The 16,348-nt window shown below is 39.4% G+C and overlaps 1 protein-coding gene across 3 annotated transcripts in view; it reads left to right on the plus strand.

The window, feature by feature from the left end:
- Nucleotides 1-16,348, plus strand: part of LOC132021770 (dynein axonemal assembly factor 9) — a 133,093-nt gene that overhangs the window by 30,549 nt on the left and 86,196 nt on the right. For all 3 annotated transcript variants that reach the window (XM_059406632.1, XM_059406633.1, XM_059406634.1), the window contains 3 exons: nucleotides 900-1,006; nucleotides 5,860-5,937; nucleotides 12,377-12,475. In XM_059406632.1, the coding sequence (XP_059262615.1) occupies nucleotides 900-1,006; nucleotides 5,860-5,937; nucleotides 12,377-12,475 (284 nt within the window). The remainder of the gene's footprint in view (nucleotides 1-899; nucleotides 1,007-5,859; nucleotides 5,938-12,376; nucleotides 12,476-16,348) is intronic.

Here is a 16,348-nt window from a genome sequence, read left to right on the forward strand (position 1 = left end):
AAGGTATTTACCACAGTTGCCTTCTAGCTGTGCCACTTACTTGTACGGAGAGTATAGCTGTGGAGGCTCCTGGTATACGAAATAGTAATTCAGGCAGCTGTTAAAAATATGCTGACAGTGAGGCTCAAAAATGATGTGTAGGGGTGCCTGGCTGGCTCAGTTGGTTAAGTAAGTGCCTTCAGCTCAGGTCCTGATCCTGGAGTTCCAGGATCGAGTCCCACATCAGGCTCCCTGCTCAGCAGGAAGTCTCCTTCTCCCACTAACCTCTCACCTCTCATGTTCTCTCTCTCTCATTCTCTCTCTCTCAAATAAATAAATAAAATCTTTTTTTTTAAAATGTGTAAAAATAAAGGAAAATAATCAAGAAGTTTAGCAGTGCTATATCTTATTTTTTAAAAACTTTGTGCATTAGAGCTATTGCTATAAGAAAGAAAAATTTTTGTTCTAATTTTAGTATATGTGCTGCTGAAGCAAGCACAGAAAGAAAAATTTTTGATTTGGTAATTTTCCCTTGAGGAAGTTGATTGGCTATGTTTCTTAAGGGGGGAGAGCCAAGTTTGAGTCTGTTAATAATTATATCCACTAAATGATTCAAGTCAGATGTAATAGGCCACTATTTATTTACTAACTTAACTTCTCACTTAGGAAACCAGAATGTGAAAATATGCTATAGAGAAATCTGAATTTCTGTAACTTGTTATGGTTTGAATTTTCTTGGACTTTCATTTTGTATTTCTAGTTTTAATATCTAACCATGTTATCTGTTTCACTTTTATTTTGCTAAATGTGGCTGGGGTGAATTTGAGAGAGGTGATGCCTGTCTAACCACATTAGATCAGGTTTAGACTATTATATCCAGGATAGTATTTGATACATGTTGTTTTATTTGATTCCTCTAGGTCACTTGCAGATATTTGATATGTTTGTAGTAGAGAAATGGCCAATTGTACAGGCCTTTGCACTTGAGGGCATTGGAGGGGATGGATTTTTTACCATGAAATACGAGGTATGTATGAAAGGCAGTATGCCTGGCTTTTGTCTGCCACCTGCTGTTTTTATTAAGGGCCCCCACAATGTGAGTGGGCATCATTATAACACTGAAAAGCTAGCAGTGATCTCTCAAGAGCATGGAACAAGTTAAAAAACTTGAAATGGAAAATAGATGCTATGCAAAGCTAGTCCCTAAACTAAACTCCTTTGTCCTTTCTTCTAGGAGTTTCTGTCTGTCTTCCTTTCTCTCTTTTCCCCCTTCTGAGTCCATTGTTCTTCCAGTCTACTCCTGTAGCACCTTAAGCTGATTCCTCTTGTAGCTTTCTTTGTCCTATGTTATACATTTTTCACACACCCCTACTCGTGTTCCCGCCCACCCCTGGTCTCTGGATAGGAAGCTCCTTGAAAACAAAAAACAGCCTTTTCATTGTTGTTGTTTGTATCTCAGAAATTCATATAATTTGAGAACTATTCAAGAGCAATGAAAAGCACAGTGCAGAATTTTGTATAAGTACAGCATACTAGAGGAATAAGAAGGTTATCTTTTGCATTCCAAACAGTATCTTTTATCTCAGTATTCCTCTGTCTAGTAGATGACCCATAAATATTTGTTGAGTGAATTAATGAATGAGTCTGGGAGAGGGGGGTCACCCTCTCCCTTACATATTAAGGAGGATGGCCTGGTAGGTTAGCAGTATCACCGTAGGCATCTCCCAATGAGATGACCTGCTCCCAGTACAAACAGAGAATGAGCGTCGACATGCTCAAAATGGAAACATACTATTAGGCATAGAATAGGAAGGATGGCCCGGGGCTAATTACTGCCCCTCCTTCCGAGAAGTAGCAGTGTCCCTTGGAAGTAAATGGATTCTTGCCTGGTAAACCCTGTAATGTGGAAGGAACATGGGATGTGGGGTTGAAAAGAAGCACACCACTTGGACTCCACTGTTCCTGCTCCAAAACTGTAGTATTCTCACATTGACTGTAAGTAACAGAACTTTAAAAGGCTGTGAGAGCTGCCCCTGCTAGGAAGTAATACTCTCTTATTTATTTATTTAAGATTTATTTATTTAAGAGAGAGAGTGTGGGTGAGCACGAGTGGGGGAGGGGAGAGGAGGAGACTCCCTCCTGAATGCAGAGTCTGACACAGGGTTCCATCTCACCACCCACGAGATCATAACCTGAGCCAAAACCAAGAATCAGACATTCAGCAAACTGAGCCACCAAGATGCCTCAGTGCTCTCTAATTTAGAAGAGTAGGGGATTTGGGGCACCTGGGTGGCTTAGTTAAGCATTTGGCTCTTGATCTTAGCTCAGGTCTTGATCTTAGGGTCTTGAGTTCAGGCCCCACATTGGGCTCCACACTAGACTCTGTGCTGGGTGTGGGCGCTACTTTGGGGGGGAAAAAAAAAGCAATACACAAGGGGGCTGCAGGGTTCATACAGACCAAATGAGGCAGCCTTTCGGACTCATGCCTTAAGGCGCATTACACTGTACAGACACATCCAAAAGGAACAACATTCCTTTCCCTTCTTTGAGTAGGCTCCATGCTTAGCATAGGCCTTGAACTCATCACCCTGGGGTCAAGAATCTCAGGCTCTACTGACTGATCTACCCAGGTAGCCCAACAAAATCCCTCCCAAAAAACTTTATAGGATAATACAGATCTTTCCTGTAGGGTGGTGTTCAATGGGGTGGAGTGGGCAGTGAGGAGGAAACTTAACAATTCACACAGTGAGAACTATAAGCCTTCTCTCAAGATCCCTTTCACTAGATCCTGCTTTTCTTTGTAGCTGCTCATTGTCATTCTCTCAAATACTTTCCTTTTGTTTCCCCCTCATTCTCCCCCACCCAGTTCCCTTCCTTACCAGCCTTTAGGGTATGGAATAGTACTCCACTCTGAGTCACACACCAGAGACCTGATAACTCTGAGCCAGAAAGACTCTTGAGTCTTTTGAAGGCCAAGAGAAGAACTACAGACACTTAAAACTTAAATTTTAAAAATTCTGTTTTTTTTTTTTTAAAGATTTTATTTATTTATTTGACAGAGAGAGATTACAAGTAGGCTGAGAGGCAGGCAGAGAGAGAGAGGAGGAAGCAGGCTCCCCGCTGAGCAGAGAGCCCGATGCGGGACTCGATCCCAGGACCCTGGGATCATGACCTGAGCCGAAGGCAGCGGCTTAACCCACTGAGCCACCCAGGCGCCCTAAAAATTCTGTTTTATTGTATGTCTATACCCAGAAGAAAGTCGTTAACCCAGAGTCTGCTTTGTCCTGGATGTACTCGGTACCAACACAAGAAAGGAAACCAGACCCACATAAGCTTTTACCTGGCATTTAGGTTGAGCCAAACTGAATTACACATATAGAGAATTCTTTCTGAGAAGCAGCACAGGGAAGGTCCTCTGATAGAGCTTACCCTGCCTCCAGCTTCCTCCTTCTTAACTCTCCAGTTTCTGGAATTGTCACCTAGTAATGTAAATTTACATCAACTAGCTTCTCAAGGAGAGGATTCTATACGCAAACTTCTGAGTAATGAGAGTAACCATTCATTTACCTTTTTATGTGCAAACATAAGCTCTTTATAATGAAAGGTGGAATAAGACTTATGAAAATATTCAATAAGATTTAAGAAAGAGACCATAGCATATTTGATGCAGAGATAGATCATTATGCTTTTTAAAAAGATTTTCTCTAAGAAAAATAGAATAAAAAATGAGGAAATGTCTCTTTTATAACTTTTAAGAATGGAGTTTGTAAAGAGAGAAATGAGATATGGTAGGCAGAGCACACAAAATTAAAAAGGGAGATGTCGTAAGGAAATATTATGTCTCAAAATTATTAGTAAAATTAAGGTTTATGTTTAAAATTAGAAATCAGGGGCACCTGGGTGCTCAGTGGGTTAAAGCCTCTGCCTTCAGCTCAGGTCATGATCCCAGGGTCCTGGGATCGAGCCCCGCATGGGGCTCTCTGCTCTGTGGGGAGCCTGCTTCCTCCTCTCTCTCTGCGTGCTTGTGATCTCTGTCTGTCAAATAAAAAAAAAAAAATTATAAAAAAAAAATAAAATAAAATTAGAAATCAGATTCCTTCAAAAAATTAAATCAGTTGATACTTGAAAAGCTGTTTCAGAATACAGAGGAAGGAGCCAAATATATTAACTCAGTCTTTTGGAATTTTATTTTATTTTATTAAAGATTTTATTTATTTATTTGAGAGAGGAAGTGAGAGAGAGCATGAGCGAGGAGAAGGTCAGAGGGAGAAGCAGACTCCCCGTGGAGCTGGGAGCCCGATGCGGGACTTGATCCCGGGACTCCGGGACCGTGACCTGAGCCCAAAGCAGTCGTCCAACCAACTGAGCCACCCAGGCGTCCCTGGAATTTTAAATATAAGGGAGTAGAGATCCTGAATAACTGCCTCCTGCCTTTCTGCTCTCCCTAAAATAATTTCTAGTAGTTGACAAGCTTTGCTGAGAGCATAAAGCTTCCAATATTTGGAAATAAAAACAAGCAACCAAAGATCACTAGACATTTGATTAAATGCCTGTAACTTGAAAAGATCAAGATTAAAAAAAAAAAAAAAGATGGATTGGATAAATCCCAAAGGTAATTAAGATATAGAGCAAAACTTAAGGCACAAAATTTTCATTAGGAAGCCCAGACAAGGAAGATTGGATGACTATAGAACAAGCATTATGTGGTGATAAATTAACATAAAGAAAATAAGAGCTCTGGGAAATTATAATTGATTAAACTAATAGAGGGGTTGGGAAGTAAAGTTAGGAAATTCTCTAAAAATATAAAATTAAAAAATCAAGGAGATAGAAAATATGAGGAAAAAAAGTTAAAAGACATAGTGAACTGATCCAAGAAGTCTGATAGCCAGCAAGTGAGAGTTACAGAAATACAGAGCAGAAATATCAGAAGGGAGAAAATTTTTTAAAAAGAAACATTTTGAGTGATTAAAAAGAATAAAAACTTTTAAATTAAATGACTTAGCAAGTATAAAAGGAAAGGAAAAAGCCTTAAGTCTACCTATGCCTTTTTCGAACAGTAAGGATGAAAGATCACAAAAAGCTTCCAGGAAGAAAAAATAAGTCACCTACATAAGACAATAGGAACCAGGTTTCTTTCCTTCCCACCACAACTCAACGTAGCCAAACCAAAAGAACAAACAAAAAACAAAATATGTGAAGCAATGGTTTTCAAGACAGTAGACGTCATACAATGAAAAATAGTGATTCCCCGAGAGAAATAGCCAAGGTCAGCCTTGTGATTACTCTAGCTTACTACTTTGAGAAAATTTCCAGGCCCACAGCATGGGGTGGAGGGATACCCAGGTGGATCCCAGTGTATTTTCTAAGTCGAGAATATGCAGTGGAGTCCGTTGAGAGCAGGGCTGCCAGAGTACTAAAAAGGAAACTGCCCAGAGAGAACCTTGACGATCTGCCAAGATTCCCCTGTTCTCCCCCATCCTAAGTATTCAGCAGAAGTGTCAGTGCATTCATGTGTCAGGTAACTACCAAGGGCAGAGTTTAAAAAAAATCTGAAAAGTAATCAGGAACAGTGCCTGATACATGCTAAGGGTTGAGAACAGTTCCTGTTCCCACCAGTTAGATTGAAAAAACGTAATTCAAAGAGCATTGAGTAGAGACCTCAGAAGGATATTCAAAATATGTACCAAAGTTTCTGTAAAGATAGTTTCCTTGAATGGGACAGCATTTATTAATATGTATTGGTTCTAATATAATTGATAAGATTTTGATTTATTATTCTAATCATTGAGTTTTCACCAAGATAGTAATTTATGATACTTCTGATTGTCGTAGTGATATTGACTCATTTATTTCAATGTTTTTACCCTTATGTTGCAGTTGCAGGATGTGAGTTTGAGTCTATGGAATGTCTACAGCAAGATGGATCCTATGTCTCTGGAGAGTTTGCTTTCAGAAGTAAGAAGCCAAATTGTATTTAACGTGTACGTTAGAGCCAGCTCAGTTATCTACTAACGCTATTTAACTTGAAAAAATGCAAGATATGTTTTTGTTTGAACACTTCTTCCCTGATTGTTATCTTGAACTCCTGAGGAGGGGGAAGTGGAAGGAGGAAAAGTGATAGTGCCTCTTTCACTCTGAGGAAACCTTACCTGAGGCAAGACCCAGGCTACTTCCTAGGGTTGACATTTTCACCTAAAAACATTTGGTTGGGCTGGGCTTCAAAAAAACAACACAGATGGTGTCTTTTTGCACTCTTTCCCTGAGATGAAATGATTAAAAAGATGGGGTTTGGCTTAAAACAATCACAGAATTAGAGCAAAGGTCAGCAAGCGTAGGCTTTGTGTGCCCTCCTCTGTTAGAACTGTGTTAGAACTACTCCGTGGTGCCATTGTAGCCCGGGAGCAAAGGTGGACAATGCTTAAATGCATGGGTGTGTCTGTGTTCCAAGGAAGCTTTATTTACAAAGATATGTGGCCTGCCCACAAGCTAGAACTTGCTGACTCCTGGATTAGAGGATCAACCTTTAATGTCTGAACTTGGAAGAAAGCATGAAGTTGGGGGGAGCAATTTCCAGTGAGGAGCAACAGATAAAACTGAGGCTACCGGAACAGGTACTGTGATTAAGCAGCTCAGTGGTGTCTCTCAGTGACCATAGCTAGGTATGCATGGAAAAAGAACAGTGTGTAGCCTTTTAATGAAGTTAGTTATGATACTAAAACCCAACAAAAGTAACAAAAACGGAAACTGCAGACTAGTCTTACTTGTCAGTGTTAATGCCTGTATTTTTTTCCAAAGATCATTTATTTATTTATTTACTTATTTATTTGAGAGAGTTGAAGTGAGAAACAGTGCACCAGCAGAGGGGGAGAGGGGCAGCGAGAGAGGGAGAAGCAGACTCCCACTGAGCAGGGAGCCCAATGTGGGGCTCGATGCCAGCACCCTGGGATCATGATCTGAGCTGAAGGCCAATGCTTAATTGACTGAGCCACCAGGCATCCCTTTAATGCCTGTATTTTAAGTAAAATATTAGCAAGTAGAATGTGGTATCTTGTTAGAATATTCTCTGACAAAGTGGAGTTAATAAGGGTGCAATATTTAGCTTATTTATTTATTTATTTTAGATTTTATTTATTTATTTGTCAGAGAGAGAGGAGTGAGAGTGAGTACAGGCAGACACAGTGGCAGGTAGACAGGCAGAGGGAGAAGCAGGCTCCCTGCCAAGCAAGGAGCCCGATGTGGGACTTGATTCCAGGATACTGGGATCATGACCTGAGCTGAAGGCAGCTGCTCAACCAACTGAGCCACCCAAGCGTCCCAATATTTAGTTTAGTACCAAGAAATCTATTAATGTAATCACTGTACTAATTTTTCTCCTTGAAACCATTTGTGACCATTCCATAGATGCCTAAAAGGCATTTGATAAAATTGAGCATCCATTCTGTTTAAACATTTCTAATTAAATAGGAGTATAAAAGAAAAATAAAACCTGAACTTTTTGTACTTTGAAAAGACCTAATCATCATCATCATCATTCATCCATGGCTAGTCTAATTATGGAAAAAGTGAACATGCAAAAATTTATAGTATAAGAATGCAAAAATGATAAAGAAAATTTAACCACATGGATGCCTGAATGGCTCAGTAGGTTAAGCATCTGCCTTCAGCTTAGGTCATGATCCCAAGGTCCTTGGATTGAGCCCCACATTGGGCTCCCTGCTTATTGAAGAACCAGCTTCTCCCCCTCCCTCTCCCCCTGCTGCTCCTCATTGCTTGTGCTCCTCTCCCTCTCTGTCAAATAAATAAATAAGATCTTTAAAAAAAGAGTTAAAAAGAAAATTTAATCACAAGGAAGGACAAGAAATAAGTAGTTTAGGAGTTTCTGCAAGTGTCTGAGACCCATACCGCACTTGCATGCAGTCCTTGGAATATGAGGATGCTATACGTCACACATGGAGGCCAAACATGACACTGTGTTTTTAAGAACATTGCACACATCTCTGGAGTCAGTTGAGAGGGACCACTCAGGAGGACATTTTTAATTGCACCTCAGCCAACAATGACATCTTACAGCTGAAGAAGCAATAGTGGTAATCACTGTGGGCTGTAGACCAGGCCCTTCCTGGCTTTCTGACTTCCCACGAGCAAAATCAACTGAAATTCAGATCCTACCCTCAAAATATTTTAATTTAGTGATTAATAAATGCACGAATGTGGTAAGACCCAGACCCAGATCAATTATAGATCAAAATTACCTAGATCCCTACTTTAATGTCCTGATAAAAGAAAGGGTATACTTTTCTAGAGGTAAATATTACGTACTTCAGTTTCTCAGTGAAAACTTTAATAACAAAATGTCTGGCATATGATAAAAAAATTAGAAGATATAAAGTAAGAAAATTTCATTGTTAAGAAACAGCCAGTAGAGAGGCACTTTGCTGGCATAGTTGGTAGAGCATGCGGTTCTTGATCTCAGGGTTGTGAGTTCAAGCCCCTTCAAGCCCCACATTGAGCGTAGAGATTACTTTAAAATAAAGTCTTAAAAAAAAAGAAACAGGCAAGAGAATTAAGTCCAAATCATGGAATTAACTAATGGAAAATTTCAAGTTACTACTAAAAATGCTAAAGAATTTCAGCAGAGACCTGAAAACTGAAAAAAGAACCAAATGGAAATGTTAGAAATGAAAAATACTATACCTGAAATGAAGGATTCATTAGACTGTCTTAATAACAGGTTAGATACAAATGAAGTAAAGTTCTGTGAACTTTAAGATAGGTCAAAGGAAGTTTCTAAACTGGAAGACCAAGAAAAAAAGACTAAGCAGAGTAAAACAGAGCATCCAGTATCTGCCAAACAATGTCAAATGATCTTACATAGTGTAGTTGAAGTACAGAAAGAAAGTAGAGAGAAAATGCAACAGGAAATCTGAATTGATAATGTCCAAGAACTCTCCAAGCTGATGAAGTAGATCTCCAAATAGCTCATTGAACCCCACATGGAGTAAAAATACTATACACATGTATAACCATAAATTTGTGCAGGGATCTCTTGTGGTGAGTCTACAAATGTTAATGAAATTCAAATCCAACAGCCAGAAGTATTTAAAATGCAGTTCTAGTCTTTGTGTCTCTAGAAAAATTACTGAAAAAGGAGCAGTTTGTACCCATATCACTTTTTAAAAATCTACCTTATTTTCTTCTCCCTTCTTTGAGCTGTTTCATAGCCTCCAAACTTCTCTAAAACCCTCTTTTTGGGTCACTTGGGTGCCTCAGTTGGTTGAGCTGCTGCCTTTGGCTCAGGTCATGATTCTGGAATCCTGAGATCAAGTCCTGCATCAGGCTACTTGCTCAGTGGGGAGCCTGCTTCTCTCTCTCCCTCTGCCTGCTCCTCCCCCTACTTGTGCTCTCTCTCTCTTTTTGTTAACTAAATAAATAAAATCTAAAAAGATAAAAAATAAAACCCTCTTTTCTGTCCACCATCCAAATACCTTTTCTGCTCACGTCTATTTCCCCTTTGTCAAGATGTGTAATCTTAAGCCAGAATTGATATCTAGGCTTTTTTTTTTTTTTTTTAAGATTTTTTAAAAAAAATTATTTGAGAGAGAGAGAAGTGGTAGAGCATTAGAGGGGAGAAGGTCAGAGGGAGAAGCAGACTCCCCATGGAGCTGGGAGACCAACACGGGACTCAATCCGGGGACTCCAGGATCATGACCTGAGCTGAAGGCAGTCGCTTAACCAACTGAGCCACCCAGGTGCCCAGCATCTAGGCTTTTAATTCCCACTGGCCAATCACTGCTGGCAGCTCTTTGAGCAGGCTCCATGCTCAGCACAGAGCCTGACACAGGGCTTGATCTCACAATCCTGAAATCATGACCTAAGCCGAAATTAAGAGTCAGATGCTCAACCGACTGAGCTACCCACACGCACCTGCTTCTTGGTTTATTAAGCAAATAATAACCATAAATTGGATACCGTGCTTATGCTAAAACACAGAAATAGGTAGACCTGGCCCCCACTCATACTGTTTAATGGGCTTTTAGACCAATAATAGTGGTATTCTTTAGTAACTGCTCTAATCACAGCGGAACATAGAGAGTAAGGAAAATAACTGCCTGGAATTGCTCAGGATTGCTTCCCAAAGGAGTCATGTGTGGTGATCAGAGATCTTTCCAGACAGAGGAGGAGGGGGTATGAGTGTTCTAGCCACAGAGAAGGAACCTGTCTGAAAGCCCCTGAAATACACAGAAAGCCCCAGAATCCTCTCTTTTTGAACATTGTGAGGAACTCTTCAGACATGAGTGCTTTCCCCTTGCCTAGTCCTTAAGCCAGGTCAACTTACTGGTGGTGCCATGATACGGACTTCGAGCCACTAGCAAGCTGGATGCCAGCCTATGGCCAAAAGTTCTGTCTAAAGTTCAGTATCGGGCGCCTGGGTGGCTCAGTGGGTTAGGCCGCTGCCTTCGGCTCAGGTCGTGATCTCAGGGTCCTGGAATCGAGTCCCACATCGGGCTCTCTGCTCAGCAGGGAGCCTGCTTCCTCCTCTCTCTCTGCCTGCCTCTCTGCCTACTTGTAATCTCTCTCTGTCAAATAAATAAATAAATCTTTAAAAAAAAAAAAAATAAAGTTCAGTATCCTTCTCTACCAGCCAAGAACCAAGGCACACTGTCATGGTTCTTGGGATTTTCAGACCTTTACTGCTTATCTGACCTTGATATCTCTCTGGGCCTGTGTTCTAGATTTGGTCTCAAAGAGTCTATGCAGATAAACTTTCCTTTCTTCATCATCAGATGCGACTGATCAGTTCTGCCTGTATACACAGTATCTGTTTCCACAAGTGCAACATTAGTATTAGGGAAAAGGTGGAGAATAGTGTGTCTGGTGGAAAAAACACAGGATCTGGGTATCTCTTACCTAGATACATTTCCACTTCTGCTCTTTAGTATTCCATCATCAGGCAGGTCACTTTACTTTTCAGTACCTCAATCTCCTTATGTATAAAGTGGGCATAGAGAAATGCAAGGCTGTTAGGACGTTTTAAGAATCTGCATGTGTGTGTGTGTGTGTGTGTGTATTTATATGGACATGTCAGATATAATGCTATTTTAAGTATGAGAATTCGTCATTTCACTCATAGCATGGAACTGAAAGCGGTATTTAATGATTCATTCTACCTTATTCTGTAATTAGTACTGACAAGTCCTCAGGGAATTTTTTGAAACAGAATGCCCCATCTTTTTTAATATATTCCCCAAAATGCACAGACTCTCTTGGATCCTGGATCAGGGCCACCAACTGGACCCAATAGCAGTAGGTCAGGAGCCCAAACTCAGAAGGTCTAGTTTACTGGGCCACGGGACAGAGGTGGTATGACAGAGCAGTCTAACCCAGATAACCGTAGGTTACCAGTTGTAAGTATGCACTTATTTGTGTGTGTGTGTGTGTGTGTGTGTGTGTGTGTAAGATACCTCTGTAAAAACAGAATGAGTAAAGATGCTCCAGTGAGCATCTATGAGTATCTTAAGCAACTGGTGTGTTTTGGTTAACTCATGTATTCTGGTTAACTAACAATGTTTTAAAGGAAAGCCAGAAGCACAAAACAATATGTGGTAATTGGGAGCAGGAATGAGAGAGGCTGAAAAGCAGCTGGGATGGGGGAGGTAGGTAGGTTGCACCGAGAGTCAACTAGGAAAGGCACAGAGTTTTGCAATTCCCCCCCACCACCACCACCACTAGGGCAGGGTGTGAGGGATAAGAGGGCTATGGGCCACCCAGGGCACCACCCAACTTCTAACTAAGGTCATCTGACTTGTCCTTAAACAAAGCTGCACTGGCGTGACCACCTTTTGTCACTGGATGTACTATCTTTTAGGTGCCTCATAAATAAGTACCTCTCTCTAATAAAGATTGCTGAAGTAAGGCACTGGGTGCACATTGTTGTCTTCTTTTTAAATAACTTTTTTAGAATATAATTTATACACCATAAAATTTACCCATTTTAAAGTGTATAATTCAGGAATTTTTAGTGAAATTTAGAGTTGTACAGCCATCACCACAATCGAATTTTAGAACATTTTCATCAACCCCTCAAATTCCCTTGTGTTAACTTGTAATCAGTCTCTGGCCTCATTCAAACCACTAATCTACTTTCTGTCTTTATAGATGTGCATTTTCTGGGTATTTCATATAAATGAAGCATACACCAGGTGGTCATTTATATCTCTTTTGGTTGTTTTTGAGGTTCATCTATGTGATAACATGTATCTGTAGTTTGCTATTAACTTTTAAAATATATTTAAGTGATCCAGTATTTTGATAGCTGATGCTGTTTCATGATTCTGGTTTTCTAAAGTACCTCTGAATGTGATCAAATGCATTATCCTTTTCATTTTCTTCCTAGGATTTGGTGGCTTTTGAACATCAGTGGACTAGCTTCTTTGCTAATTTTGATACAGAAATTCCTTTCCTGCTGGAACTTTCTGAATCTCAGGCGGGTGAGGTATGTAAAGAAAGGGCCAAAGAGAAAAAACTGATTAACTTATTTATTTTTTCTGTTTTAGTTTTGTTAATTTTTTTCAGAATTCAACAGTACCAATCCTTATATGTTTGGGTTATTATTGCCTTAAGCTTTGTTGTGTGCTGTAAAGAAGTTTTTAGCCTCCATACCAACCTACCAACCTCTATAAAGAAGTTGTTTTTCTGTGCCAGCTTCTGTATGAGAAGAATGCTCATTTTAGAGTCTGGTGGTACCTCTGTCGGAAAGGAATTCTGTTGGGTGCTAGTTGCTAGTTACTAGGCCTAAAAGTAATTCTCCACGTGTGAGTAGCACTCCTTTCCTCAGTTGAACCCCCTAGGTAAGTTTTCTTTCCAGGCAAACAATGGTGAAATTACTAGATTCAGTGTAAAACCCACTCTATGAGTAAACTAAGGTATCTAAATCAAGAACCAGGGCATAGGCCGGTCCCCAGAGTTAGTCACAGGGAGGATCAGAGGAGTGGTCTTGAGCTTATACTTGATTCTGCCTTGGGCTTGCACTGCCACTCCTCAGCCTTTAGAGTTGGTGTTGATCTTTGTTGTCGTGCATTCACTTTTACATTTTATAAACCTCACTAATACATTGCTATTATTTTTGTTTAAGCAGTCATTTCTCTTTTTTTAATTCTCTTTTTAATCTTGTTTTAATCCTTTTTTAAAAGATTTAAGTAATTTTTTAAAATTTCATGTATTTGTGTATGTAGTTACTGTTCTCGATGTTCTTCATTCCTTTGTGTAGATCCAGATTTCCATTCAGTATGATTTCCTTTTCTGTAAAGAGTGTCCATTAATATTTTTCACGGTGCAAATCTTCAGATGATGAGTTCTTCCAGCTTTCATATGTCTGAAAAAATATCTTGATTTCACCTTCATTTTTGAAAGACATTTTTTCCATGCATGGAATTCTTGGTTGACAGTGTTTTTCCTTTTAGTACCTGGAAGATGCTGTTCCACTATCTTCTCCCTTGCATTGTTTGTTATGTTCTCCTCTTTATCTTTAATGTTCATCTTAATTTTTATTCTTTATCTTTGTTCCTCTGCATATAACTGGTTTTTTTTTTTCCCTCTAGCTGCTTTTAAGATTTTCTCTTTTATTACTAGTTTTGAGTTGTTTCCTCAAATTTCTTGTGCTGGGCTTTTGTTGAGCTTCTTGGATCTGTGGATTTACAGTTTTCATCAGGTTTAGAAAGTTTTTGGCCAGGGGCGCCTGGGTGGCTCAGTGGATTGGGCCGCTGCCTTGGGCTCAGGTCATGATCTCAGGGTCCTGGGATCGAGTCCCGCATCGGGCTCTCTGCTCAGCAGGGAGCCTGCTTCCTTCTCTCTCTCTCTCTGGCTGCCTCTCTGTCTACTTGTGATTTCTCTCTGTCAAATAAATAAATAAATAAATAAATAAATAAATCTTTAGGGAAAAAAAAAAAAAAGAAAGTTTTTGGCCATTATTTGTCCAGGTATTTTTCTGTCCACCTTTTTTCTCAGAGACTCTAATTACCTCTGTATTAGGCCACTTGAAGTAGTTCCGCATCTCACTGATGCCCTTTTCAGTTTTCTGGATTCTTTTTTCTTGTTTTCAAATTGTTGGAGGTTTGTATACCTCATAATGTGATTGTCAAAAGGTAAGTGCATACTTAGTTGTGTTAGCTATTGCCAAATTTCTCTTCACGAGGGTTGACCAATTTGCATTCCCACCAGCTATATATGAGAGTGCCTGTTTGACCATTGCCTCACCAATAGGATGTATTGTCACACTTTCGTATTTTTCACAGTCTTATAGATAAGAAATGGAATTTTTGAAATTGTGAGTAAGGTTGAACAGGTTTTCATGTTTGAAGTTCACTTTATATTTTATTTTCATTTTTCCCCCCATTTTAGTATTAGTACAGTATTATTAACTAACTGGACAGGTGAGTGATTGAATAAACCTTATAGGTTATTAGGGCTACTTGAGATAATGCATTTAAGTGTTTATCACAGTTCGCATGGTAAACCCTCAGTAAAATTTAGCTATTTTAACATATATATAAAGAGCTTTTACAGATCAGTGAGATCTGTGAACACCAAACTCCAATTGAACATCCAGAGGATGTAAGTAAACAGCTAATTACCAAAGGGAAATCCAGATGGCCATTGACTATATCTGAAATACTCTACTTCATTAGAAATCAAAGGACCATATAATAAAACAGCAATGAAATACCATTTTTCTCTTCTTTTTTTTTTTTTTAAGATTTTACTTATTTATTAGAGAGAGAGCAAGAGAGAGAAAAGAAGCAGGGGGAGTGAGAGAGGGAGAAGCAGGCTTCCTGCTGAGCAGGGAACCCAGTGCAGGGCGTAATCCCAGGACCCTGGGATCATGACCTGAGCTGAAGGTAGATGCCTAGCCATCTGAGCCACCCAGGCATCCCAGATGTTCTTCAAAAAACAGTTTGGCAATATAGTTCTGCCTATTTACCCTAAAATTTCATTTCCAGATCTGCTTTAAGGAAATAATCAGAGCTGCAAATAAAATTTATGAAAAGTTGTTTATTACAGTATTATACATAATATAAGAGTTAGTAGCAATACAATTTCCAAGAATAGAAAACTAGTAGGCTTTGGTACAACCATATACTATGGATGTATCATAGGAAGAGAATATACCAAAATGTTAACAGTTATTGGAGATTGTAGGTGGTTTTTATTAAATTCTTAAATAAGCATATATTACTTACATGATCAGTGTGTGGGAAGAACAATAGATGTTATTTAAGTAGATTAAAATTGCCTTTTGGTGGGTAGTAAGGAATTTTTGAACCTTTTTAGCACAGACCCTGCATATCAAGTTTAGATTAGTGTTTAGCCTAGTACTATACACACCAAGGCTGAGAAATACTTCTGTGGTTTCCTGGGAAACTTCTTACAGTGTACTTCTTTTTTTTTTTTTTTTTTTAAAGATTTTATTTATTTATTTGACAGAGAGAGATCATAAGTAGGCAGGGAGGCAGGCAGAGAGAGAGAAGGAAGCAGGATCCCTGCTGAGCAGAGAGCCCGATGTGGGGCTTGATCCCAGGACCCTGAGATCATGACCTGAGCTGAAGGCAGCGGCTTAACCCACTGAGCCACCCAGGCACCCCTTACAGTGTACTTCTAAGTTCTGTGGATTCTTTCTCAATGGAGATTTTATTTTTCACTTATTTTTAAAGATTTTATTTATTTATTTGACACAGAGAGAGAGAGCATAAGTAGAGCAGCAGGCAAAGAGAGAAGGAAAAACAGGCTCTCCATTGAGCAGGGATCCCCACGTGGGGCTTAATCCCAAGCCTCTGGGATTGTGACCTGAGCCTAAGGCAGCCATCTAACCGATTTAGCCACAGGCGCCCCTCAATGCTGATTTTAAATTAATATGTTGGGTCCTGGGTTCAAGCCCTGCATTGGATTCCCTGCTCAGTGGCAAGTCTCCTTCTCTCTCACTTTGCCCCTACCCCTGCTTTTGCATGCTCTCGCTCTCTCAAATAAATAAATAAAATCTTTAATAAATAAATAAATAAATAAACTGGTGTGCTAGAATTAAAATATATTCCTTTATTAGAAATGTAGAAAACAAATTTTTAATAGAAGGGAAAATTCCTACATGATTAGTAACTTGGACCATAGGTGGTGATTTTCTTTACCTTCCATTTTCTTTTGCAGCCTCTTTATTTCTTTTGCTGTTTTTTTGTTTGTTTGCTACCTGCCCTAAAAACTCATGTTGCTTTCTACTACATTTGTCATTCCATGTTTTTACAATAATCTGTAAACATCTCTCTCAAACACACACACACACACAATACCTACATTCATATGTACATATATGAGGGGGTTT

Source organism: Mustela nigripes, chromosome 7 (assembly GCF_022355385.1).
Source record: "Mustela nigripes isolate SB6536 chromosome 7, MUSNIG.SB6536, whole genome shotgun sequence".
Taxonomy (NCBI): Eukaryota; Metazoa; Chordata; class Mammalia; order Carnivora; family Mustelidae; genus Mustela; species Mustela nigripes.